We start from the raw sequence: 26,883 nt of genomic DNA, 5'->3' as shown, positions 1-26,883 counted from the left end.
AGCAGTCACGTGACCAACGTCAAAATAATTGTCATAAATGTCAGAAACACGTTTCGTATCAAATACTGCAAGAAAACTTTTCTAAATCCTGATGAGCACAGTTGGACAGTGAGAGACAAAATTGCTTCTCAAATCCACATGGAGTAAGAAAATTACTGTTTTAAGCACATTTTTGGAATCATCATCAAAAAAACACTACAAAATTTGGTACAGGGAGAAAAGCTGTCAAATTTTCCTGGTAAAATAAAATATTTACCTTACCGGTATCACTACTTATAGTTAAGCAAACTTTCACTTTAACTCTGTAACACAAAGCTTCGGGGTATATTTCTATAACTGTGCAAAGACGTAACAGATTGAGGTTATAAATATGGTAAATGGCGAGTCGTATCCATACAAATTATGGATCAATGAAAATAAATTTGGTGGGCCTCAAGCCATTTTTCCTGTTCGCCGTAAAATTGAAAGGTAAATCAAGCCGGACTTTAACGCATCCCTTTAAGGGCGATCTATTTGGTTTGTCAGGCGTTTGGTGCAAACACGAACGGCAATTTTACCGTTACGAAACTTAAATAATGACCGCAATTTTACTTCCGGATGTACGAGATTTCTGCCATTTTTCCACGCCCGTTTAAACCAGCTAAGCTTTTAATAAAATACACTATCCGATCGGATAACGAGATTAACTCTATTTTTTCCACTTTTTGTGTCAAATTTCAGTTAATTGACCGAAAGAGTTCAGTTCTAATTTTTTACAAGATTAACTGAAGGTTATTTCATTTCAGGCAACAGTTGAAATATTTTCAACACGTTCTGTTTGCACCTGCCTGAAATTTTGCATTTCTTGAAACAAAGAAAATATGAACATATTTCCTGGCGGTGAAAAAGGAAAAAAGCTTCGTATATTCTTCCATTGTCAAGAATTTTTAACTCTGGAAAGCGTATCCTTTCATATGGAAGAAAAATAAATCTTTATTAGGGAGAGAGAGGAAAATGATTTATTTTTTTCTTCCCATTCCTCTCCGCGTCAGGTTTTGCTACGACGACTGCAAAAATAACTCTGTACTCCTTGATCCCCTTTTAGGTGATTTATAAATTTTCGTTCGACATAATGGAGAGGAAGGAGAGAGTGATATATAATCTAATTTAATTCAATTTGCGATTTGCGAGAATATTCCCAGTTTGAACGGCAAATATTATTCATCGGGGGAACATCAAAATGCTGAACAAACAGTGAAACGTAAACATCGTTATTCTATTTGAAAATCGCGTGACATATTTTCCTTTCGTGCGTATATATATTTACTACGGTAAAATAAAAATTTCCGTAATTGGCGCCAGCACAACATGAATTTTAATGTGCTGTGATGATTTTTTTTGATGGTTTAATCGTTGTGGCTAAATTGATAGTGAAATAACCCTCAGGGTTAAACAAACAGACATTCAATCTATCAACAATACAATAAAACCAGTAATTTTTACATGGAGGTTTTAAATAAAAAATCAGTTTTTAACAATAAAATGTTTGTCATACTTTAATAAATTATGTGGTAGTGAATTTGTTGCTCAAAAGCTTTTATTTCATAATTTGTTCAGATATGATACACACTTTGCTATTTAAACAATTTTAGGATTGTTTAGGTAAGTTACGTTTTTTCAGTTCACATTTGCGTAAATTACAATAAAAAACACATTACATACTAATAATTATTACAATTTTGTGTTAAAATTATAGAGCCTGTTTTGTCTTGTTGTTTGCTTGAATTTAATTAAGTCAGTAAACTAGAGCCTATTGTATTGTGGAAATTTAATATAGCCAGCTAAAGCTGTTTATCACCCTTTTCTTAGTGTCGCTGAGGTTGAATTTCATAACCTTCAACTTGTTTATATTTCATAATTTGACTGCCATTTTTAGTATATTAATCAAACCAGTGCTTCGAAGACGTATTAATTGGAGTTTAACCTAAGAAAGTTTCTTCTAAAAGTCCAGACTGGATTGATTAATAATCATTCAAAGAAGTTAGATTGAATCCAACTTTTCGAAAACAAACTGGAATATTAATTATTATTCTCACTGTTTCGAGCGCCTCTCAAGGCAAAAGTTAAAAACTTTTACAGACTAGGAAAGTTTTATAATTACCATTAAAATTAGTTGCATCAGCTACTACCTTCAGATTAATTATTGTTTTTTCTAGAATAGTAACTAACTATAGGTATACTTTATCTCAGGAGAACCATTTCTGCGTTTCTGAGATATTAAAAAAAATTAGAGTCAAATTTGACGCCCTCTAGTGGCCAAACGATACAACTTAGCTTTGTCCGGTTAACGTCACGTGATAGCCCCATTCATTAGCTTTCTTTAGTCATCTGGTGTGTCTATACTGAATGTTTTAAATAAGCGAGTTAATAAGAATTTTTTGAATAATTGCACAAAAATTTACTTGAAAATTAGTTTTTCTGAGACCGCGTGCTTTACTGGATAACCGTCGCCAATTTGGTACTATTGCAGAAATTCAAAATACAGAGAAAAAAAAAATCGAGAAAATGACTTCACAACGGTCACGTGACACTGGTTTGCTTTTTAAATATGTTGATCAGATGACACATTATCAAATTACGGACGTTTAAATTAATGACGAATTTAAAAATTTTAAACTGACATTCATTTCACATGTAATAGAAAAGGTACGAGAATTATTACGTCACTAGCCTTTTGGGAAGAACTTTATTCTCAATTAATCTATTGCATTATAACCACACGATCCATTGTTACCAAAACGGGGCAGACGAATGCATTAAACTAATGAAAAGAGAAGAAAAAAGCGTCGAGACGCCGAGGCGTCCCGAACTACGTTTCCTCCAAACCTCCATTATAAAAAGTTCTCTCCTTTTCAAATTGCAACCGCTGAATTAAGATGTATGGAGGTAAAAAAGGAGTGCGTTCTTTTCTCTCTCAACTTTCCGAGCTACCGCTATAATGGCCAAGTTTGTTCTATTAGTTTCGCGGAGATAAAACACGTTAATAAGAAAGGATTTTACGTCGGGAAAATACAGAGAGAGCACCAGGTGACAACCTATAAGTTATTCAGTAAATAAGCCTTGGATTTTTATCGACCCTGTCCAGTTTAAGCTCTAATTTAACGACAAAAACGTGGTTTTGTTTTAAAAGCCAGATTAACAGATTAAAGTCCTTTCCAGCGTTTTTGCAATATACATTGGATAACTCATAACTTCAGTGTTTACGATGGTCACATTTTCATTGGTTACAATCATATACACCATGATTGTGAAATTTTATTTATTATCAAGGTACCTATTTTACGCAATTATACATCGTTTTGTGATGTATTTATCTTTGTCTCCTTTGTGCGTAATAAAGAAACCCTCATCTACCCTAAATGGGAACACAAAAGAAAACAAATAAGGGTGTATTGTAAAAGGGGTTCAAAAAATTTCTCAACCCACTTTGGCGGTCGCCGACAAAAGTTTACCAATTTAAATATGGAAATTCTTGATTAAACTTTGTTGTTTACCGAGCCTTTGAAATAACAAACGATTTCAAAAATTTAGTTAGAACTGCGGTGAAGCTGATAGGGTTAAAAAGTGGGTGGAAAACTTCGATTGCCTCCAAGGGTGCTGTTTAAGATATTGAAATTTACTTTTACAGTCATTTTAGCGCGTACTTTATAAGTAAATTCCACGTTGAAACAAAGTTTAAGAAGATTATAGGAAAATTCAGGAAGCGTGTCGGGGAAAAACTTCCAAGGCTCAAGCCCCTGGAAAACTAATTACGTGCCCGAACGGACATGGACGTATTTAAAATTTATTTGACAGGCGTCTTTTCTGATATCGTTAACATCTTCCCCTCCCAAAAACCTTTTAATTCCAAAAAAAAATTAAAAATCAAGTCAGGACAGGACTTCCGTTTGAGAAAGTACATTAATCAGAAAATGGTCCGTAAGTCTCCGGAGATATGGTTTTTTTCTTTTTTAGAACTTTCCGTTTGCCAAGCACGAAAATCAGACTTTTGCCAACTCGGCGGCCAAAGTTTTAAATACGAACCCTGAAAAGTCGAATTGTTAAGCTAAGAACTTTGCGTATTTGCTTAACGGGATAGCAATTTAATGAAAACTACCCTCTGAAGAAAAATGCTTTGGGGTTCACAATTTGATAGTGTACGATGCTCATGTTTTTAGTAATATAGTTGGCTGGGTAAAACGAAGACAAAAAATTGGAAAATAAGTAGTTTATATTGTAAAAACCTATCAACACTGGAAAACAAATTTAAAAACATAAATTTTCTACAATTTTTGCTAGTTTTAGTACTGATATTTTTGTATAACAAGTACCCTCCCCTAATGAGTTATCTACTAACATTTATGTGCGATATACATATTATTCTTAAATGTTAGGGTAACTACTGATAATACACTAATGACGTACAATCGGAAACGTCATCTCAAGATGTATTGTAATATAAAGATTATTGCTTGAGGGTTGTCTAGACAAGTTGATTTTGTTCTATTCAGCTACAATTTTTACAATGTTAGAGTACATTTATGTAGGACCCTGTTGTGATTTTGTTCTTATATGTACACGTTACATAACCGCACTCTTTTAAGTCATTTGAGGCAATTTACTACGAAGAACACTGATTGCCCTCTCACTTCACTAGAAAACGTAATCAAAGGCAGTGGAAGAAGGGTTTTTGTCCTAAGAATTAAGGATTTGCGTCCAATGCTTTTAACCAAAGATAAAGGAGTTTCGGCAACAGTTTTGCCAAACAAAAAAAAAATAGAAACCTCCAAACCCCTCAGGACGCAATTTAACAATGGTGGCTGAATCCATAAGGGATTAAAGTGCTCGCAACTTTCTTGTCGCTTAGGGAACTTCGAGTTCTCCACAGTTTTAATTTTGATAAACGGCCTTATAAACTTTGATCGGTTTAGTTCCACTACACTACAGAGGGCTCTCCTTCGTAGCCTTCATCTGGACTTTCAGTCAAAACGTCGTTAGCAATCTCCAAAGGGGCATTAACACTCGCGCTCTCACTTTTCTGTACACTTATGCTAACGCTATCGCACTCGTCCTCGGTGTCGGTTTGAGCGCTGGCGCACTTTTTTGACACACCCGGTATATTGGTGGCTGGCATACACGGTGGCCAATTCACCGAGCAACAGGGCATCGAAGGGGGCGGCGCACCCTGCGTCATTAAAATTGGTGATGGTACCTGTCTTGGTACTGGATAACCATCGGCGGTGTACCTGAAATGTATGTTCATAATTAAATTAATTGCTTTTGAACTGGAATAGAAAGAGGGCTCTGCCGTCAACTGTCAAAAACTTGTTCAGAGGTTACCCTAAGAGAAATGAATCCTTGATTGAATTTCAAACAAGACTTTTTTGACTTGCAGCAATGTTTTCTTATCTCATTGCTCGATTACACTAAAAAGACCATTCGGGCAGTGAATAACGGTTTCCAATGCAATTTTTCGACTCTTCCAGCACTAAAACCCGATCCAAATGAAAAGGGATAATTTAATAAAATATTTTTCCATTCCGTTTTAAATTGGTTTTCGGCCAGTTTGTTTTTATTGCCGGCGGCACTTCAATTACGCGCTATTTCGCACCAACGAGCGGAATTTAATATCAAAATTTTACGATTTACCTGAAGGAATTAACACTCGAAATTCCGAAAAACTTAAAAAAAATTACCGAACGTCAGTGGCGTGGTAGTGATCGTAGGGGGTGTCCACGCTCCTGGACAAAAACTCCACCTCCCTGGAATACCTTTTCAATGGATTGGCGGCCGAATGACGTTTGAGGCGGTTGCACGGTAGAGTTCTATAGTAGGCCTCGCTGCAAGTGGCCCTGCAGGGCATTTTGGGTAGGCCGTAGTCCACTGGGTACCCTTGAGCATCAACCACGTGACGTAAGCCTGAAAACCAAAAAAATAATAAATGACAAATAATCTAATAATCACTAACTTGAAAATCCTTGTTTGTAAGACTATAAGCTTCTAGAATATTTTAGTAGTTTTTAACTGCTTTTTAAACCTTCTACAAGTTTTTAAAACTTTTCAGGTACTTCTGGAACCTTCCAAGATTTTCTAGAGTGATTAGGAAGGTTCTGTAAGCTTCTAAAATATTCTAGTAGTTTTCAACAGCTTTTAACACCTTCTATAAGTTTCTAAAGCTTTCCAGGTATTTCTAAAACCTTCCCAATTCTTTTAAAATGACTAGGAAGGTTCTGTAAGCTTCTAGTAGTTCTTAACAGCTTTCAAAACGTTCTAAAAGTTTCTAAACCCTTCCAGTTACTTCTGAAACCTGCCAAATTTTTCTAGAGGGGCTAAAAAGGTTCTGAAAGGTTCTAGAATATTTTACTGGTTTTCAACAGCTTTTAAAACCTTCTATAAGTTTTTAAAACTTTCCAGGTACTTCTGGAACCTTCCAAGATCTTCCAGAGTGATTAGGAAGGTTCTGTAAGCTTCTAAAATATTCTAGTAGTTTTCAACAGCTTTTAAAACCTTCTACAAGTTTCTAAAACGTTCCAGGTACTTCTGAAACGACATTTAAAACGTTTTAATGTTCAATGGAAATAAATATTTTCCTAAAACATAATCCAGTTAAAACGAGGTGTACGAAAATAAATTTGCTACATTTCCGTCAATTTCAACTAGTAAAATCAGCAAAAACTGGCTCTTAAAATTCGATGAAAGCATATCGAGCACGTCATAAAGTAATAAACGTGAAAAATGAAGCCGGTCCCGTCCATAAAGTACGCCCTGGGCTTTGACCCATTTCCATTGATCCTTTCCAAGGCCCTAAGGGCTCGCTTTATAGAGCCGGCTTTATATGGACAGGGGTTTGAAAAGATATTGTTGTATGTTTCCGGCTAAACATATGTTGCTTTCTGTCAGCATTTTGTCCCACCAAATCCAGAAAAAGTTGCATCAAACGACTTAAGTTGTGGAAAACAAACTCCAAACAGTTTAAGTTCACGGATTAGCATATATGAAAACTTATTAGAACTTTATCAAGTCATTAAACTTGGTAGTTTCGTGTAGTCAAATATTTCCGGCAACCACCTGGGGGATTCTCAGAATCTGGCTTTGAGGGGATTATAAAGGTAAGATAATTGCTTAGATACACCCTGAAAAGGGGTTAGAAGGAGCGAAAAACAAAGAGGTGGGGTTTATTAGAACGAATTGGAAATTTAAAAACAAAACTACTGGAGGCGGGCTTAACTATGTTTGGAAAGTTTCGGGAAGAGTGATAAAACTTGAAGGAAATGCAAATTGGCCCAAAGGCGAAATGAGCAATGTTTCTACTAATCCGCTTATCAAACTACCGAGGAGGGGCGTAAAATAATTTGGTCGCTATAAATTGGGAAAACTCTGAAGATTTTGCTTAAATTTATCTCCTCTGCTAGTCGACATAAAGGAGAAGCTTATCCTGTAGCTAACTAGAATATCAAACCAAATATATAAAAGAAAAACAGATGATTTTTGTGCCTGGAAGTACATTCACAAAATGTTAAATTATTCGCTCCCCTTTGGCTTAAATAATAAGAAATTACCCTCTGCCCTTAATTCGACTTAAACATCATCCCCAAAGACGTAATCCGACTTGATGTATACTTTTTTCACGGGGCCACGACTAAAATTCGGACCTTTTTCCCTTATTGCTTTATCGACCTCAACCTTCCTCCCAAAATGAGAGGAAAAAAAAACGAAGAAAATAAGCGGAATACCAATGAAATATATAAGCCGCTTTGTGCGCTAAAACTGGAAGGTTAATAAGAACAGGACAAGAAAGAGGAAGGGAGTTGCAATTTCCACAACCTGCAAAATGAGGGTTGGTTCTTTATATTAAACCTTCGAGGGTGAACAATTCGGTTAATATGTTTGCTTAATTGCGTCTCAACAAGCGACTAGGGCTCCCGGAAAGTTTACGCTTTCCTCAGATTAGCCCTTTGGGCTGTATACAAGGTGTCGTTTGTGTTGACGCTCGAAAGTGTAATAAAGTTGAGTCCTGTAGGCAATAGAGCTTAAAATAGAAACAAATAAGTTTTTAGGGTAAACTCTTCTATTATCACAAAAGCAATTAACAATAACTAAAAATTTAACTTACCTATACTATTTGGATCAGCAGCATAAAACTCCCCCCCGCTTCGAATACATGCCACTCCAGGACCTAAATTCTCCTCCTCTCCCACCAGTTGCATTCCATCTTCTCCATCACCAGCCCTTCGACACCCTATACTTTCAGTACCGTTGATTAAGTCAGGGTTTTGCTCGATTTGGTATCTGAAAACCACATCCCTTCATTAATATTATCCTTCAAGGGTGTACAACTAGAAATGTGAAACCTTCTTAAAGACAAAGGACTGACAGCTTGGTTTCTACTGACTGACTGATTTCTCATGGGTGATAGACTGGACAGTTCATCGCAGGTGCGCACCCCATACAAAACCATTTCTTCTGATTCATTGGTGCAGGTGGTCGTTTGAGTTGTAGGGGTTAAGTTTTGTTTCACTTGCTGGTCTAAAGGTGAAGAGGAGATTGATTTTGCTGCAAATTGCAAACTACGTTAAAACCTTGTATTAGTTTGCAATGAAAACTTACCCCAAACTTTGTCACTAGCAGTTTGGTTTTGCTGTAAATGTAAGGACACCTCCTTGGTCTGATCACGCTTCTGCTGTCTCTTCTTCTTTTTGTGACACTTCACCAAACACGCAATCACTACAATCATCACCAAAAGAGCAACCACCGAAACACCAATCACAGCAAACATTAAGTATTCCAAAGGAAACGACACTATAATCACTATGGGTTCCTCCTTCAGCACTATTTTTATAGTGAAATTACTTTGGGCACTACCAGCAGCGTTTTCAGCGTGGCAGACGTAAGTTCCATTATCCTCCACGTTGGCATTGTAAATAAACAGTTCACTTTTCTTGTTTTCCGCCCCTTCTTCAATGAAGTAGATCAACCGCATACCTGGTGCTATGTTGGTGTTGTTTTGCAGCAATTGACCATCAAACCACCAAGACACCTTAAAGACAAAATTGCTTATCAAAGTTTGTTAGTATAACCAAATCAGACAAACGACATAAATAATTCAAGGTGCAATTAGTTATTCCATATTTTTACATTGTTTATTTGCCCCAACTTAAGTTGGGGAAAAGACTGAATACAAAGTGGATAACGAAATTTATTATGGAAAAGAGCATGATTTTTCACCCTGTATGTATAAACTATTGTTGTGATAAACTTACAGTGGCTTCGGGTACAGCACGAATATGACAGAGTAACGATACATTTTTGCCTTCGTTCAGCTCCAAATAGAGGGTGGTCGGCTCCACTTTGGGTAAACAGGCCAATTCCTCTTTGGGGATGTTTTTCACCAGAACATTTTGCAGTCTGGGCGGTTCAGCACACTCCGGATCCGACGATAACGGTTTGGTGAAGTTAACCAGCCAGTCCCTGAACTCCTGGATGTGACAGTCGCAGGTCCAGGGATTTTTCTGCAGTTCCAGCCCTTTGAGAGTGGTGGGTAAGGTTTGGGGCCCTTCTATTGTTGTTAGGCGGTTCGAGGAGAGATGCAACCACTCCAAACTGTGTAAACCTTTAAAAAAAATTTCTAGTTTTAAAGGTCTTAAAATGACAAATGTGCAGCTTAACCACGAAGTCGAAATATTGAAAAACTGTCAAGTTTTATGAAAATTGACTTACTAACTATTCGCAGTCATTCTAGTCAATTTTCCAGACCAAAACGTTGAAAATCAATTTTCAATGTAAAAACGTTGAAAAACAGTCAAATTTTATGAGAATTGATTTACCGAACTATTTACATTCATTCTAGTCAATTTTCAAGGTTAAAACGTAGAAAAACAGTAAAATGTTATGAAAATTAACTTACTGGACTAATTGCAGTCATTTTAGTCAATTTTCAAGCTCAAAATGTTTAAAAGCAGTCAAATTTTATGACAATTGACTTACCGGAGTATATGCAATCGTTTTTAAGCAATTTCTAAGGTGAAAAATTAGTTAAATATTATGGAATTTCCTTGACTTACAGTTTTTAGTCGTGCAAGTCAATTTTCAAAGTGAAAGAGCTGAAAATGGTCAAATATAATAAAAACTAATTTGGCCAGGCTATTTGGAGTAATTCTAGTAATTTTTCAGGTCAAAACGTTTAAAAATTACATTTCCAGTCATTCTAGTCAATTTTCAAAGTCAAAATATTGGATTTTCATGTGACTAATGAAAAGTGACTTTAGTATACAATTTTGCTTGTATACTAAGACTTAAGTCAAAGGCAATTTTGACTAGATTAAACACTTTGACATTAAGTAAATTGAGAATTTAAGACAACTAGTGATGGATTATTTGGATCGATTATTCAACGTCTTTAACAACACACGAACAAAGCCAGAAACAGCAACTTGCTTTCGCATTTAATTACTTTCAGGTCTGTTTTCAATGTTAATTAATTAGGGTTTCCAATTTCAAGCAAATCTTTGGTGTAATTACTTTATCGGTGACATGGAAAAATGTCTAGTTGGGTTTTCCTGCCACGAACTAAGTCGTTTCCACGTTACCTGCCTGCAAAGTTAATTCCGTTTGATAGAAGTTGAAATTTAAAATTCCTGAAGCTGGAAAGATATTAAATTTAAAATCCGTATCTATGCGAGCATTTTAGCGAATATCCGCAATCTCAAAGCCCGGTCGTGTAAAGATACGTAGGCGAATGATTGAAAGCCTCTTTACATCTTTAATAGGATTCGGGCTTAAAGCGGAATTTCCCACCTTTTGCCGAAGAAATTATCCGGAATCGATTTAGATCCACTTAACCTATCTGACACCTACCTTGAAAAGCGGCTTCTTGAACCTGGGCTATTTCGCAACCGCTCAATTCCAAAGTGTTCAAATAGGTTAAATGGTTGAAAGAGAGTCGTTTCACCACTTTGATGGGATTGTTGCTCAGAGTCAGTTTCATCAAGCTGGTGCAATCACCCAAAGCCGACGTGGGAATCGTCTCCAAGTAGTTGTGCGACAAATCCATCTCCACCAGGTTGGTCAATCCTTTAAAAGTGTCTTTGTGCACCGATTTGATACCACATTTAGGCAGGTAGAGCCTTTGCAAGTTGACCAGTTGTTTTTTCACGAAAAGTTCCTTGCCAAGTTTGCCCAAATCGTTGTCCGTGAAGTCGAGAACTTGTGTTTCCGGATCGATTGTGTCGGGGATGTCGGTCAAACTTTTCGACAAGCATTCCGCCGTTCTTTTTCCGTTTTTCCATTTGCACGTGCAGGATAAGGAACAACCAGAAACTTGCCCGACTACCACCATAAAGCAAATATGCCAAAGCGAAATATGCATCCTTGTGTTTTGCTGCTAGTTCATTGTGACCACCTGTAACAAAACACTCATTTAAGTAATAGTTCTGAAACTTCTCACCTCAATTCTCCTTCAAACCGTTATAATGACAGTTTTGTGATTATTTGTAAAGCTTGTTCAAGATTAAAAACATTGTCTACTGCATTCAAAAACGATCCAAAATCAACTTTTCACACTTCCACAACAAACGTACGTAAACTTTTTCTATTTGAGCTTCTGAAATCCGTTTTGAGCTATCGAACACATCAAATTAATCAAAGTGCAAGGAAAGCATCTCAAATACACGCTTTCCTACTAGAGTTGAGCAACTAACTTAATAATAGAGTCGATAGAGCATTGTAGTCAGCAGTTGACCTAGATTGAGCCGGAGATAACCGGACAAAAGCTTTTAAATAACAAACTAAAGAATTTTTAACACTCTTTACTTTTTTAATATTTAGTACATTTTTGAAATTTAATATCTCTGAAACGTGAAAAGCTAAAGCTTCCCTTGCACAGCAAGTACAAATGTATGTAAAAATTGTTCTACTCCAATAAATATTCATACACAGTTTATTTGAATGTGTACGTTTGCAATATTTTTATTCGTTCCAATTTTTTTGATATTCCAATTAAAAACACGGGTTTTAAAATACCCGGTGATTTACTGTTTAATTAGCGCAACGTGTATTTGCTTTGGCCATAAAATACCGCTTTCCACTCTAAACTGGACCGTGGAAAAGCGATTCGAATACATCTATTTGAGGGTGTCGATTAGAATGTAAATACTGTTTTCGAGTCGATCTGAATGGAGTATGGAGAAGTGACAAACCCTTGAACGTTGATAAGAGTATTGTGCTGAATGGATTCGGGAAAGTGGATTGAGTTGGTGTACTAGATTACTTAATATGATAATTAATTCCATCAAATTATATTACATATATCGTACTTGTATCCTAACTCTATTTTGACTGAGGGAGGCTCCGTTATTTGAGGAGCTACAAAAAAGTGTAAATAACGTTTTAACTACTATTGCTTAAGCAGAGCATTTCTTACAGAATCACAATAAACTGATTATTAATTAACTTTTTCATCCGTAACAAATCTCTTACGTCCCTATTTGCTTGTTTGTCCGCTCGCAATATTCCAATTACAGCTATCACTACGGTAATTTCAGTTTTAGTTGCTATTAATTGCTTACTGCCCTTAGAAAGGACCGGGCCGAGAATAGCCGGATGTTTATTTAAACTACCCTTTGAATTCAGACTAATTAGTACCCGAGTACGTTATTATTAACTCGAAAATATTCAAGATATAAATGGGGGAATGCTTAATAGGTGTAATTATGGATTTCAACAATTTTGCATTGAAGATCTATACTCAAATCTGTTTTGATTTTAATCAATCAACAACCGAAATTGGTTTTAACACTTCCTACTGAAAATACAGGACAAAAACTGTATTATGTTTAACTTACTGGCTACATAACTAACAAAAACCACAACAATCTTAAGCGATCTGGAATATCGAGTCCATTAATTACTCCCCTCTCTCCTCTCTATTTGGAAATAATGGGGTTAATTTATAGAGAGGGGGTAGGCTACATTCTAGGTCAACGACTCCATCTATACATTTTCGATCTAATCATTTATCATTTTCGCGGAGTGGCTGCGTTTGATCCGGTTCAGAATTTTGACAGCTTTTGATAAATGTCATTTGCTGCTCCTGGATAATTGAATTGATTCAAATGAAAGTAGAATTTTTTGATTTAAACTGCGTGGTTGGACACTGGAGATTCATTAATCTATCCAGTACAGTCAACTTATTTCTAATTGAAGACTGGTTTTCTTGCACCGAACAGAATTAATGTGATTCGATTTGTCCCCGAATGTCGTGGCTTTACATTTCCCTCCTTCTTCCCACTACATTCTGGATGTAAAAGAGTGTTTTTCATCATTTCCAGGGCTTGTTCCTTTAACGTTATTCCCAGATTTCGGTTTCGGCATCCGATTTATGTCCTGTCGACACGAAACTACCTCGGTATAAATTGGCCCTCACGCTTTTATTAATAGATCTCGTATATCTAATAACGTCAACGCATTAATCCACTGCCTTCGGTTGTGATAACTAATTAGGGACTCAGCCGAGTTTGAATCAATAATCATAACCGAAACTGGAATGCACTTGTTAATTAGTTTAACCATTGGAAACGGTTTGATTTAATTTGTTTAGTTTGACAGCTTCGTACCACACTATTATCATATACAAGGGAGATACATGTGCTTTAGGATGACTTTTGATTTGTCTTTACACCAATAAGTGTTAGGGTTTTGTGTGAAAGGAATAATTTAATGAAGTTCACAGGATATGGATTTTTTCATTAATTTAGTTTCAGTGTTTTGTCATACTGTTGACATTTGGCAAGTAAAGCTACAACAATACACTAGTTTGAAGTAAATCAATGTATCATTCATGTATTCTTATTCAATGACTCCAATTCAGTCTGTTGTATGACTGGAGTGGGTTTCGAAAGGGTGTATCAGGTGAAACGAATCAGAATTAGAAATACTAAATCACAAAAAGACTTCTGATTCTATCAATCTTTTTGGAAACATAAAAAACATGTTTAATACCCCCCCATTCTTCCAATTTTCTTGAAAAATGAGTAGTTATAAAGTGGTTTTTGTTTTACAACTGTTAAAAATTAAGTAAAAAGATTTGAAAACTGTCTTGAAAGTCTAATTTTAAGTCAATAAGACAGTTTTCCGTGTTAATGATTCAGGATAGTTTAGGAGAAATTAATGTTAAAATATCGACGTTTTAATGAGTTTGAATGCAGAAAATGTGATTTTTCCTAAGTTATCACATAAATTCGAGGCTAAAAACCAACATTGTTGGTGTTTTGCCCAACAAGTGTACGGTTTAACCGATTTTGGCAGGATTAAACAAAGTTTGAAGCGGAATTGCGTGCACGAGTAGAGCGATGAAGGTGGGGAGTTTTTGAATTTTCTAATATTAACCAAAAAATCAGTTTTTAAGCTGCAACCTTAATTGCTTAGCCCAAATCATGATTCAAAAGTCACGTGACCTCCATGTGCTTTTGTAATCATAGTGTCATGTGATTTTTAAAGCCGAAATCAGGAAAAATTGATAAAATGTATAATCAATTTTCTCTTTGTCATTAGTTTTGTATGAAAAAAGAATCAATAAAAATGGTTAAATAAATGGTTTGAAAACTGTCTTGAAAGTCTAATTTTAAGTCAATAAGACAGTTTTCCGTGTTAATGATTCAGGATAGTTTAGGAGAAATTAATGTTAAAATATCGACGTTTTAATGAGTTTGAATGCAGAAAATGTGATTTTTCCGAATTTATCACATAAATTCGAGGCTAAAAAACAACATTGTTGGTGTTTTGCCCAACAAAGTGTACGGTTTAACCGATTTTGGCAGAATTAAACAAAGTTTGAAGCGGAATTGCGTGCACGAGAGAAGGTGGGGAGTTTTGGAATTTTATAATATTAACTAAAAAATCAGTTTTTAAACTGCAGCTTTAATTGCTTTGCCAAATCATGATTCAAAAGTCACGTGACCTCCATGTGCTTTTGTAAACACAGTGTCATGTGATTTTTAGAGCCGAAATCAGGAAAAACTATTAAAATGTAATTTTTTGTTTGTCATTAGTTTTAAGTGCAGCGTTTTGTATAAAAAATTAATAAAAATGGTTGGGTTGCTAAATATATAAAAATGTATATTTGAAGACAAAGAAAGTTTGCTTTCTCTCAGTAACTCTCAGTAGTTTTTATGGCAAAAGAAAACTTTAAAGGAATTAACACATATTTAAGATGCAACCGAGTGGCTGGGGCTCGTTTAAGCAAAATCCATTATAAATAAGGACGCTAGTTTGGGCGAAAACGACAATGTCTGGAGGATAAACGTGCACTTTGTACACGGTACACTTTGCGCCATTATCAAAATACCCGAGTTGACAGTAGCCGAACTTAAAGGAGCCCCTGCTCGGTTTGGGGGTCACGTCCACGCCCAGGTAAAGGAAAATCTTGTAGGAGAATTTTATTGGAAGACGTTTCCGGAATGCCTAAAAACACAAACAGATACATCTATCTACTAAGTAAGACTTGCAATATGGTTTCCATTCGAGCAGCAAATAAAAGAAGCTAATAAATACGCTCTATCTCTCTTTATATGCATTGGACGGCCATTCTTGGCAGCCATTCAACTGGCTGTTCGATAAGCTATAATGGGACAGATCGAACTATTATATTGAAAATGAATCTGTCGAATGAAAAAAGAGAGTAACACAACATCGGGGTAAGCTTGGAGCAATATCTGGAAAGCGTCTTTTGTCCAGAGGCTTAGTGCGACCGACTGGAAATTAAGACCAAGCTAGACGGTTGCTTCCTGATTTTTTTCTCTTTCTTGTTGATTAAGTGATAACCGGCAATCTATGAGGCGAAGTTGTGTTTCCAATTCGTTGATTTTGAACAGTAAATTTATTTCAGATCAATAGTTCAGTTAAAGGAAAAATTTTTGTGGCTTTACACGGTCCTAATCCATCCTTTGTTTCCCAAAAAAAAACCCTCAAAACCAAGTCTTGACTTGCGGTTTTTTTTTGCATACAAGATTTATCCTTCGGGGTCGTCGCTTTTACTTTAGATGTAAACTTTCCGGTCTCGGCGATTTATTCCCGGCCTCCGGGACTTGCCAGTTACAAATCGGCCCTACTGCCAACATTTGTCAATCGAATCCTCTCTGTGCTTTGGCCCCCGAGTTTTGCTAAGGCCACTGTACCGCATACATCACCATCCCTATTCAGGTTTATGGATATTTGTCTACCACCACCTTCGAGATTCTAATCCCTTCTGTAAAATTCAGGATTCTACTTTAAACGTGATGAGTCTGTTACAATTTTCAAGTTGATATAAACATAATATTAAATTTGGCAGCGGCAGGAAGGAAACCGTATTTTCAATATCGTACATTTCCGAATTTAAGTGTAAACCAATAAGCCGTCGGCAGAGATAAGCTGAAATTGCGTTTTGATACGATCTTCAGATCTCGTTTCTATAACTTTGTTTTGCGGTACCGTTCGGAAACAATAAGGATTTTTTTTACCTTCATGATAAAAATTGAATCTTACAAAAACGAGTAAAGACAGAAAAGAAACAACATTTTGATTTTAAAACAAATTTAGGTATAAAAGTTTTTTCTCTAAAATTATTCGGTTAGAACACCTACATTAACCACCGTTTTATGAAAGCTTTACATCAAGTCAAACTTTTAATATCCTAGACAACCTCGTTTAAACTATTCATACTTAAAACAAAAAAAAAACTAAATTTCTCTTTTCCATCTTGACGCTCATTTACTCCATCGTTGTATAATCCGCAATGGGGTCGTATAACCGAAAATGGCGTCCGTCAACTCGTAAAAACCCGCCCATTTTACGGTCTAGATGGGTTTTACAACCCTCCACCCTATTTCGTTTATCCTTGAAAGACTTTTTCTAAAAAAAAATATGGCAACAGTGTTTGCCCAAACTATTTTCCGCCCCTTTGTGTTGTTGCATCACATTTCTAGGAATTCATGAGATTCTAGACTTTGATTGATTTATTTTGTTGCAGACAGTTCTGGTTTCGCGGTAAACTCCTATGAATAATTGATTTTAATTCATTTATTATTTATACAGGGTGAATCACGATCTATTACAAAAAAAAGTTGATCCAGACAATTATTTAATTTAATACAGTGTGTTCGGGAAAAGGAGGGTTAGAGAATTTCTTTCGGTTTATGAAATATTTTGATTAAAATCGACTTTAACCCAGTTGATAGTCGAAAAGTGGAGTAGGGTGCCAAAGAACGTTTTTCGTCCTTATAAGACAGCCACGCCCTGAAAAGTACCTAAAAATTACAAAAATCAAGGTTAACTCAAAAATGGTACCAGTTAGCGCTATTTTGACACCGGATTTGAGTTTTTGAGGTCCAAATTCGTCTAAAAGTACTCTAATCTAAAATTGCAAAAAACAGCAATTTTGACACAATTTTGGTGCACTTAACCATCAAATGGTTAATAACACTCTTTCTTTGACATTTGACATTGACATTATCATTACTATATACACAATTTTCTAATTCTAAAAGAAAAATAATTTTTTCAAAATATCTCAAAGACATTAAAAATGTTGTTCTAAATGTTATTTTATTAAGACCAGGATTACGCAATTTTTTCCCCATTTAACTGTTAACTAATAGTTTTCAAGATTACCATAGTGGCCCTCGTTATCCTGGACACACTGTATGACAAATGAATTTTGGTATTGAGCTTTTACAGCTTTTCCTATTGTATTTTAGAGCATTTCTTCTGAAACAATGCCATACAACGACCTATAAATCAAAAACTTGGACCTATTATAGTTGTCTACACTTAGGTATGATGGTCATAATTGAATACCGAAATTGGGGTGAAATTAATTTGGATTCCATGCAAATTGGAAGTCGATTCCAGGACCTGAGCCAAAGTTGATTATTCGCACCCCATCTATTAAGCTTGTAATACAAAAGGGGGGGTTGGGGAGGGTTGTAATAAATTTTTGGCTCATTATCAAAACAATGCAAACGGATTATGTAATGGTTGTTTCCGCCGGATTATCAACTCTATAATATCCGTTTTAATAGCCTGAAAAGCGATTATTTTATTGCTTTCCATATCGGATCCCTTTTTGTATATTTTCCATCGAGGAAAAACTGCATAACCTGAAAGGTTTTGCGTATTCAGAGGCAATATCGAAACTTTTGATATATTAGACAGTTTTATTTTCTGGCCGGACGTTGAAAACATGTTCAGTTGATTTATACGCGAAATTGAAGTTCTAAAGGAAGATGTGTCATGACCGCTATGAATTTATAGTGGGAAACTTTTCCAAATATCCAGGTTCAGCTTACAAACTAGCTATTTCGTGCTGATTGCGTTTTTTTTGCAGTTTCCATATTGGAATTTTCGACTAAAAAACTTATTTGCTTACCTCTACGACAACCATATTAGTAATTGGAAATCCAGTTCACAATTTTATTAACGTCAGCCTATTGAAATATTAACAAACAGTTATAATTAAAACGGTATTGCGCCTCTATATTTAATGTTTAAATATTTACATCTCCTGTTTTTGGTAACGCCCTTATCACGAAAACAAAACATTTCTACTGATTAATTTTGCTGGAAACTAATCATTATTGAAAATTAGAAAGTTATTATAATTTTAACAGCAAAATAATTGCAACATTTAAGTGGTTTACATAACTTGAAAGGGTATGACACACTTTATTATTATTTTTCAACTTAGTATTCATTTAATCACCAAGCACGACAGTTTTAAGCTAAATTACTCGATTTTGCTTTCCTTAAACTATCATAAGCCACTAAGTTTAATACCATGAAGGGTTGCTCGTAATGTTTAAGCGAAAGTGCGGCGAATATAAGCAGGAATCATATAAATTTTAAGGCGTTCGCTGAGCTTTTGCGCTTAATTATCCGAGCGCTTTCAAAGTGTTTCCAGTATTTCCATTTCAACTCGAGCTTCGGACGGATTATTATGTGTTGCCTAATAAATTTGGAAACGTAAAATAAAAACCAAAGTTTGCTAAATTGAGTGTCGTAGACCTTTCATTGTCATAATTTGCAGGTTGGCGGCCCACCCTTCTTTCTAATAGAGGCAACTAAAGTAATAACTTTCACTTAATTAAACTGGTAAATTTCGAGTTTATTTACGCGAAACGTTTTATAGTATCAATTACACGGATGTAACCCCCATTAATATTGCGGGTTTTGCGTTTTACGCCGAACCGGGAAAATCGAGAGCGGTTTAATACCATTTTCCAAAAGCTTTCTAGCGTAAAATGTTGTTCTGTAATTTCATTACTTTTGTTTATTTTAATTAATGTGTTACTGAGTAATACTAAAATCTAACTACCCTAACCTAACCTAACCTAATTTAAGGTTCTTTTGTATAAATATGCCCTTTGCTGTGCATTGGAACCCCCATGGGTTGATTGAGTACACCGTTTGGCCGCTAGAATCCGTCAAAGTTCTTTGACCATAAAATCACATATTTTGGGACACACCTTGCTTTGACCCTAAATTACTCCCTTACTTGACAAGACACGTCAAAATACTATTGAAAACAAAAGAAAGAGAAGATTTCAAGCTTTCCAAAAATGTCCCAACATGTGTTGATTGATGACACCGTTTGGCCGCTAGAAGGCGTTAAACTTCCTTTACCATAATATCGCATATTACATATATTGCAAATATTTTTTAGTCAGATTTCACGTATCTCTTATTCCAGCCGAGTTCCTGGCAAAGAAATCGTTAACATGTTAAATTTTAGGTCTACTAAATTTTAGGATTCTACTCTGTTAGTTTTTGAGATATCAAAAAACCGACTTCACCAGCGTCTTTTCTGGTAAATTTTAACATAAAATGACACCGAGACGTCAACTGTAACTTGACAAATAAAAAAGTTGTATTTTTTGACAGTTCCAAGCCGCCATTTTGAATTTTCTGTCAAAATATTGACTTGCACCTCATTTTAAAGGAAATTTTACGTAGTTTCAAGAAATGACAGACAAAATGGCGTTCCAGGCCGCCATTTTGAATTATCTGTCAAAATATTGACTTGCACCTCATTTTAAAGGAAATTTTACGTAGTTTCAAGAAATGACAGACAAAATGGCGTTCCAGGCCGCCATTTTGAATTTTCTGTCAAAATATTGACTTGCACCTCATTTTAAAGGAAATTTCACGTAGTTTCAAGAAACGACTGACAAAATGCCGTCCCAGGCCGCCATTTTGAATTGTCTGTCAAGATATTGACTTGCACCTCTTTTTAAAGGAAATTTCACGTAGTTTCAAGAAATGACTGACAAAATGGCGTCCCAGGCCGCCATTTTGAATTTTCTGTCAAAATATTGACTTGCACCTCATTTTAAAGGAAATTTTACGTAGTTTCAAGAAATGACAGACAAAATGGCGTTCCAGGCCGCCATTTTGAATTTTCTGTCAAAATATTGACTTGCACCTCATTTTAAAGGAAATTTTACGTAGTTTCAAGAAATGACAGACTAAATGCTACTGAGAACCTTCTTTAAACCTTCCTTAAACCAAGTGTTTGTGACGCTACAGTCAGAAGTCACTGAACATACTATAGTTTAAACCTTCACCAGGACTGGAAAAATTATTAAAGCTACTCTTCGTTTAAAGCTGTTAGATTAAAACTAAAAGCTTCCTTAAAGGTTTAAATCACTTGCCAAGATAATATCAAAAGTGTATTCGTCTGGATAATTAATAAGAAATAATCAAAGGGATGAAATTGCTGAGTTGAAAACGCAGGAGATCAAGCTGAATAACATTCCGGATCGATGAAATTTAATATCGAGGAGGAAACGACTAATTCCGTTTCGGTTGGTTTGTTTACTAACACTGTTATTGAAAATACGAGAGGAGCTGGTCCTGTTAATTACCTTAATTAACGATTTGCCAAAAGGCAAAATGATATTAGGGGATTTTTTCCCATTAATCGCATGCAAATTTGGCACCCCAATCAAGCCATATTTCATTGGAAACGAGCTGGAAACACCTTGCTAGCTGCACTAATTTATAAGCAAGAGATAATGTAATAAGCTCCCGGGATAATGGTTGGAAACAAGGCTATCTAAGTTTGGTCGTTTCCAAAGTTTAACAGTACAATTGCAGGCAGTTAAAGTAGAAGGAATCCTTAGTAGAAACTAATGAAACATTTTTTGATTATTGCAAACTCTGAAACCAACCAAATTGACTGACATTGTACATTTGCCATTTAACAGTCACTTTGTATGGTTTTAATAGGCTCGGTTAATTGCTGTACAAAATAATTAGTTTCTTGGCAGTTGGATACTTTCCCTAGAGGCGGTTGTTTAATTTTCAGACTCGTAACTTTTCCAGTTGCCGTTAATTTCAACTCGGGTAGCTGATATTGGCAGTTTTGTGCTTATTTTGTTCCTTTTAGCAGTTCTGATTGTCGTTATTAATGTCTGATATGCTGATAAAAGCGACCTGGGGCTTCAAACGTTCATATTTCACCACCGGACGACGTGTTTTGACCATTTCGGTATCTAAAAAAATAAAATATGAAACCAAAATAAAGTGTTAAGGGCATCAATCAATCACCTATTCGAGGCAGGTCTGGTGTCGAAATGTTAGTCCAGTTTACCGAAACCGAATAATTTACGAAGTTTTTTCTAAACTCTGGAAACAATAGAATACTTGTTTTGTTCAAGTTTATATAAACACAATCATATAATGTCATTTATTACGTAAATTATGTTAAATAATAAAAAATGGAGCATCATAATAACAGTTAATTAAAGTGTATCATATACTTTTTTAATAAACAGCCAGATTTTACAGTTAGTTTTCGTAAAGTGTTGTTCCAAGAGAGATAATTAATAATTTGAATTAAAATAACTTATTTGGGTCTTTGTGGGCTGCCTCAAATATTAAATTAGAGCATAGAAAATCGACCCAAAACAGAAACTCAGGATCATTTATTTCACTAGTTTCTATTGGAATTTCAATTAAATCCCCTTTCGTGGGATTTCAAACCCTTTTCTGGTTACAACAGCTCAAAAAATTATATTACATCTTGTCGGTTGATGTCCGCAGAATTCGACCCGAAAACTGAACCCCAAAATATGAACAACCGACCGTTTTCGCGGTCAAATCGTAATGAATTCACCGTCGAAATCTCTACTCTGCAAAACCATTATTCAACTCAACCGAGTTTCAAATAATTTAACAATTTCCACGAACCGCATTTAATCGGTTTGGGATTGGCTAGCTAATATTCCAGGCTCGGTCTCGACTGTTTGATATCATCAACCGGGAATAATATTCCCTTCGGTTTAAATGAGCAAGTCACAAACCGCATGAATCCTACATTTCAAACCGCGTAAACAAAATATTTGGAAACATAATTCAAAAGGGTACGACTCTCTTTTATTTAATAGCGTCATACGTTTGTTTGTTATAACTCAGACGAGTACGACACTCATTTTGTTTCACATTGACATTTGAAACACTAATGACAGATAAATATCACATTACTTGATTGCTTAATTTCATCATCACTTTAGGAGCCATTTTGGCCTTTTTACCGTAAAAAATGTTCAGAAATAAACACTTCAACTTTTTCTACCAATTTCACACTTTATTTCGGACTATTTTAGTGCTACTAACTTAAGTCTTACTTATAATGGCTCGAAAAATGGTTTTTTGGGCTCTTATTTGCAGTGAACTGTCTTTGGATATGAGTATTGCCCAAGGACTGAGTTGACTGATAACTTCGTTTGGACGCTAGAAGGCGTTAAAGTTCTTTCACCATAAAATCACATATTTTGTGACACTCGTTGCTTTGACCCTAAATTACTCCCTTACTTGACAAGCTACGTCAAAATGTCATAGAGAACAAAAGATAGATCAGATTTCAAGGTTTCCAAAAATATCCCCACATGAGTTGATTGATAACACCGTTTGGCCGCTAGAGGGCGTCAAATTTTCTTTACCATAATATCGCATTTTGTAATGTAAATATTTTTTAGTCACATTTCATGTACATCTTAATCCGTCCGAGATCCTAGCAAAGAAACGATTAAAATGTTAAATTTTAGGCCTAACTCTGTTAGTTTTCGAGATATCAAAAAACCGACTACACCAGCGCCTTTTCCGGGAAATTTTAACATAAAATGACACCGAGACGTCAACTGTAACTTGACAAATAAAAAAGTTGTACTTTTTGACAGTTCCAGGCCGCCATTTTGAATTTTCTGTCAAAATATTGAGTTGCACCTCATTTTAAAGGAAATTTCACATAGTTTCAAGAAATCACAGACAAAATGACGTCCCAGACCGCCATTTTGAATTTTCTGCCAAAATATTGACTTGCACCTCATTTTAAAGGAAATTTCACGTAGTTTCAATAAATGACAGACAAAATGGCGTTCCAGGCCGCCATTTTGAATTTTTTGTCAAAATACTGACATGCACCTTATTCTGAAGGAAATTTCACGTAGTTTTAATAAATGAGAGACAAAATGGCGTCCCAGGCCGCCATTTTGAATTTCCTGTCAAAATATTGACTTGCACCTCCTTTTAAAGAAAATTTCACGTAGTTTCAAGAAATGACAGACAAAATGGCGTTCCAGGCCACCATTTTCAATTTTTTGTCAAAATATTGACTTGCACCTCATTTTGAAGGAAATTTCACGTAGTTTCAATAAATGACAGACAAAATGGCGTTCCAGGCCGCAAAAGTAGTAAAAAAAAACCTCTAATACCCAAGGACGGTAAGCAGTAATTTACCAAGAACACTTGTTCTTTCTTGGAACCAAACATAAATTTACTACTTTAGAAATTACACAATTTGAACAGATTTTGAAAACATTTTAAAAATCATTAGAAAGACCGACTTTCAAATTATAAACCATAATTCAAAAGGGTATGATACACACGTGTTTAATGATTACTTCCCTACTTCCAAAATCGATTAATAAAATTGATTAAGCTAGTTTCCATTATACACCTTTCAACCCAAAATGAAATATGTCACTGATAACAATCACATTTTCTTTATTACCTTTATACTGACCTCTCAATCCAACAGTATTAAAAGATGTCGACTAAAAACTTGTTGCTTACAGTGCTGACAACCATTTTGGCCATTTCTCCTATAACAGTATTTCAGAAAAAACCTTTTAGAGTCCTGTACCAGTGCTACATTGTCACTTGGAACATTTTTGTGCTAACCGCGCAGATTTACGTGAATATTCTAAGGAAAGACTTTGTGTTGCCCCAAAAAATTGTTTTCACAATTTTAAGTATATCTGAACTATTCCTGGACTTTAGTATTAGTATAATTTTGTGTAAGCACAGCCGTGTTTTATTGAAACTTCTTGCATTTTTGTCTAATATTTGGTGTAGTAAATGTGTGGTAATTTGGATGTTAGTTAATGCCATTCATGCTGTATTGGCTTTGTATATGGCTACTATATCCTGGTATTTTCTGGCAATTGTTTACTCATTTTTGAGATTCAACTCAACCCTAATAGGACTCACGCTGATTTTCCGCCTTACTAAAACCCGCGTAAAACAATTTAACCAGGAGATAATTAAATCCAGTACTTTTCAATTGCAAACATTGCTCCAAGCTCAGAAAAAGCTTTTTGCGTTAGTAGATTGCTTGAATCAACTCTTTGGTGTGATAATATTTTGGGCGGTACTAACAGCAATCTGTCTAGCTCTAGACTATATTTGTTTCATGATCACCAACCCCCAATACCATAAACAAAGCTTTCATGTCATAGGATATTACCTTGAGGTGGTGTACTTTGAGGTAAGTGATACAAACTGATATCAACAAACATTCAAACTTAAATTTAGGTCAATGTTTGCGCCCTAATCACATCTGCAAACCAGTTGGGTGAAGAAATTGAAGAAACTATCTACAAATGTTATGACAGGAGTTTACAAGGACCTGAAGCAGACTTTACCTTAACTATGGCTCATCAAGTTTATGTAAAACGACCCAGACTGAATGCTTGGGGATTTATTCAAGTGGACAATTCTACTTTTGTGTTTATTATTTGCGCTCTGCTAAACTACACGATTGTGCTTTGTCAAACTATAATGCTTTAAAATTAGTTTTAAATATTGTTAAAATAGCATTTAAATTCATATTACATCATTATGATACATAACATAATCCTACAAAGTATGACACACATTTCACTACAATCAATCATAGATAAACATCACATTACAAAATTGCTTAAAAAGTCACAATACAAGCAGTATTACAACATGTCGACTAAAACCATGTTCTGTACAATTGTTGGAGCACTTTTTGCTCTAGGTCCTAGTTTGAAGAGAACTTTAAACTACTCTACCAGATTTACATTGTACTTTGGTCTTTGTCTACTTTCAGAGACAAAAAATAGTGCTGTTGCAAAAATTCATTTTTATTCTTTTGAGTGTTTGTAAGATTTGTCTGGATGTTAGTATTACAATAACACTGTTTAGACGAGGTCCCACAACTGTTTATTCGGGGCTGTAGTGTTCTGCTTTGTCAAACTAATGCACATTAATTTAAAATGTTATTCCTGACAGTTGGTGCTATTTTATTTCTGATATTCAGGGTTAGAATGTATGATGGAATATTATTTATAGTGGTTCCAGGAATTTTGAATTTGGAGCATAATTTGTAAGGGTATGACACTTAATTTTGTATTTAATGGTTGTAGTAAGTGCATTATTACAGTTTCTGGTAAGTAATTTCGTTGATGCTTTTTTAAGGTTACTTTCTAACATTCCTATACAGTATCTTACCTTCTTCCCTCGTAAGTGTTTTTCAAATTAACCAAAGTAGAGCAATTAAACTTCATCTTGTAACTTTCAAAAATCATGTATTTTTAAACAAGTCATACATTATAACTTGAAAGGGTATGACAGTAATTTTTTCATTCAATTTAAGATTATTTTAAGCAGATTTGGAAATTGACACTCTAGGGAAGTAATTATCTAAGAGTTCGTATTGTGCCTTCGATTCTCAAACGTTGGAAATCAATCACCAAGAAACTCAAGCTTTCCCTCCCTTCCTAAGCGAGGAGGGGGTTAAAATTACAGTTTGGCTAAGAAGAGCAAGGAATAAAAAGATTTACGACTCGACCTTAAACTGTTTGAAGATGCAAACAAGTCGAGGGACCGTATATTTCGTATTACTTCCAATTTTCTTTGCGTATTCTCCCGGGCCTACTCGAGTTGACGAGACGCCTTTAGGCGTGAAATAGGATATCGCACGTACCGGGTTTATGTCAAATCTTTGCCGTAGATGTTTTCTGGCGATTTGAGGTCTGGATAAATCGTTCCAGGAATTTTCAGGTCACGCCGCCAAATGTTCCACCATTTCCGTAGGGCGAATGCCACCCCCGGTAAGGTGTGAAGGCCGTTTGTCATTTCATTCCACCCTTCAACCAACACCTAAATTTTTGTAATTATTTACTTAATAAAAATGTGTGTCATACCTTTACAAATTATAACATTTTCCAACTTATTGAACTATCAATTTGAAATTAAACAAAAAAAAACATTTGTATTTGTGACTAGCTTTTTCTGGGCTTTCAGAAGGGTTTTTCACCATTTATTACGTCGCAAAGCGGGACTTTAACAAATTGCTTACCCGCGTTTTATATACAGCGGCCCCCTTCTAAAAGTAAACCAAAAAAGTTTTAAAACGTATATAAGCCTTTGACAGTGAATGTGATGTTTGTATTTTGTGTGCGGAGAAACGAATTATTTGCTTTTTCGCTGGCGGAAAAGGTTTAAAAGGGTCGTCGACACGCAAAAAAGGGTCTCATTAACCAAAAGTTGAATTTGGTTGTCAAGGAAATTGACTTACTCTAG

At 35.3% G+C, this 26,883-nt stretch overlaps 2 protein-coding genes across 2 annotated transcripts in view; one reads left to right on the top strand and one right to left on the bottom strand.

Annotated features, from left to right (window-relative positions):
* Positions 1 to 4,231: 4,231 nt before the first annotated feature.
* Positions 4,232 to 26,883, bottom strand: part of LOC145735478 (uncharacterized) — a 52,150-nt gene continuing 29,498 nt past the window's right edge. Inside the window, exons 2-8 of the mRNA XM_081989393.1 lie at positions 10,873 to 11,416; positions 9,279 to 9,628; positions 8,626 to 9,055; positions 8,370 to 8,571; positions 8,132 to 8,307; positions 5,715 to 5,937; positions 4,232 to 5,264 (exon numbers count right to left, since the gene is read on the bottom strand). Of these exons, the coding sequence (XP_081845519.1) occupies positions 4,955 to 5,264; positions 5,715 to 5,937; positions 8,132 to 8,307; positions 8,370 to 8,571; positions 8,626 to 9,055; positions 9,279 to 9,628; positions 10,873 to 11,383 (2,202 nt within the window). The 5' untranslated portion in view covers positions 11,384 to 11,416 and the 3' untranslated portion in view covers positions 4,232 to 4,954. The remainder of the gene's footprint in view (positions 5,265 to 5,714; positions 5,938 to 8,131; positions 8,308 to 8,369; positions 8,572 to 8,625; positions 9,056 to 9,278; positions 9,629 to 10,872; positions 11,417 to 26,883) is intronic.
* LOC145736052 (uncharacterized) lies at positions 24,068 to 25,252 on the top strand. Its single transcript, XM_081990274.1, has 2 exons — positions 24,068 to 24,817; positions 24,865 to 25,252. The coding sequence occupies exons 1-2, from the start codon at positions 24,098 to 24,100 to the stop codon at positions 25,117 to 25,119; spliced, it is 975 nt and encodes a 324-aa protein (XP_081846400.1). The 5' UTR covers positions 24,068 to 24,097; the 3' UTR covers positions 25,120 to 25,252.

Source organism: Ips typographus, linkage group LG11 (assembly GCF_016097725.1).
Source record: "Ips typographus isolate SLU linkage group LG11, UJ_Ityp_2.0, whole genome shotgun sequence".
NCBI lineage: Eukaryota > Metazoa > Arthropoda > Insecta > Coleoptera > Curculionidae > Ips > Ips typographus.
This window is presented reverse-complemented; position numbering and strand designations above follow the sequence as displayed.

Coding starts and splice junctions, on each gene's coding strand:
- LOC145736052 (XM_081990274.1), top strand. CDS start 24,098: ATGTCGACTAAAAACTTGTTGCTTACAGTGCTGACAACCATTTTGGCC. Junction 24,818..24,864: donor TTGAGGTGGTGTACTTTGAG/GTAAGTGATACA, acceptor ACTTAAATTTAG/GTCAATGTTTGCGCCCTAAT.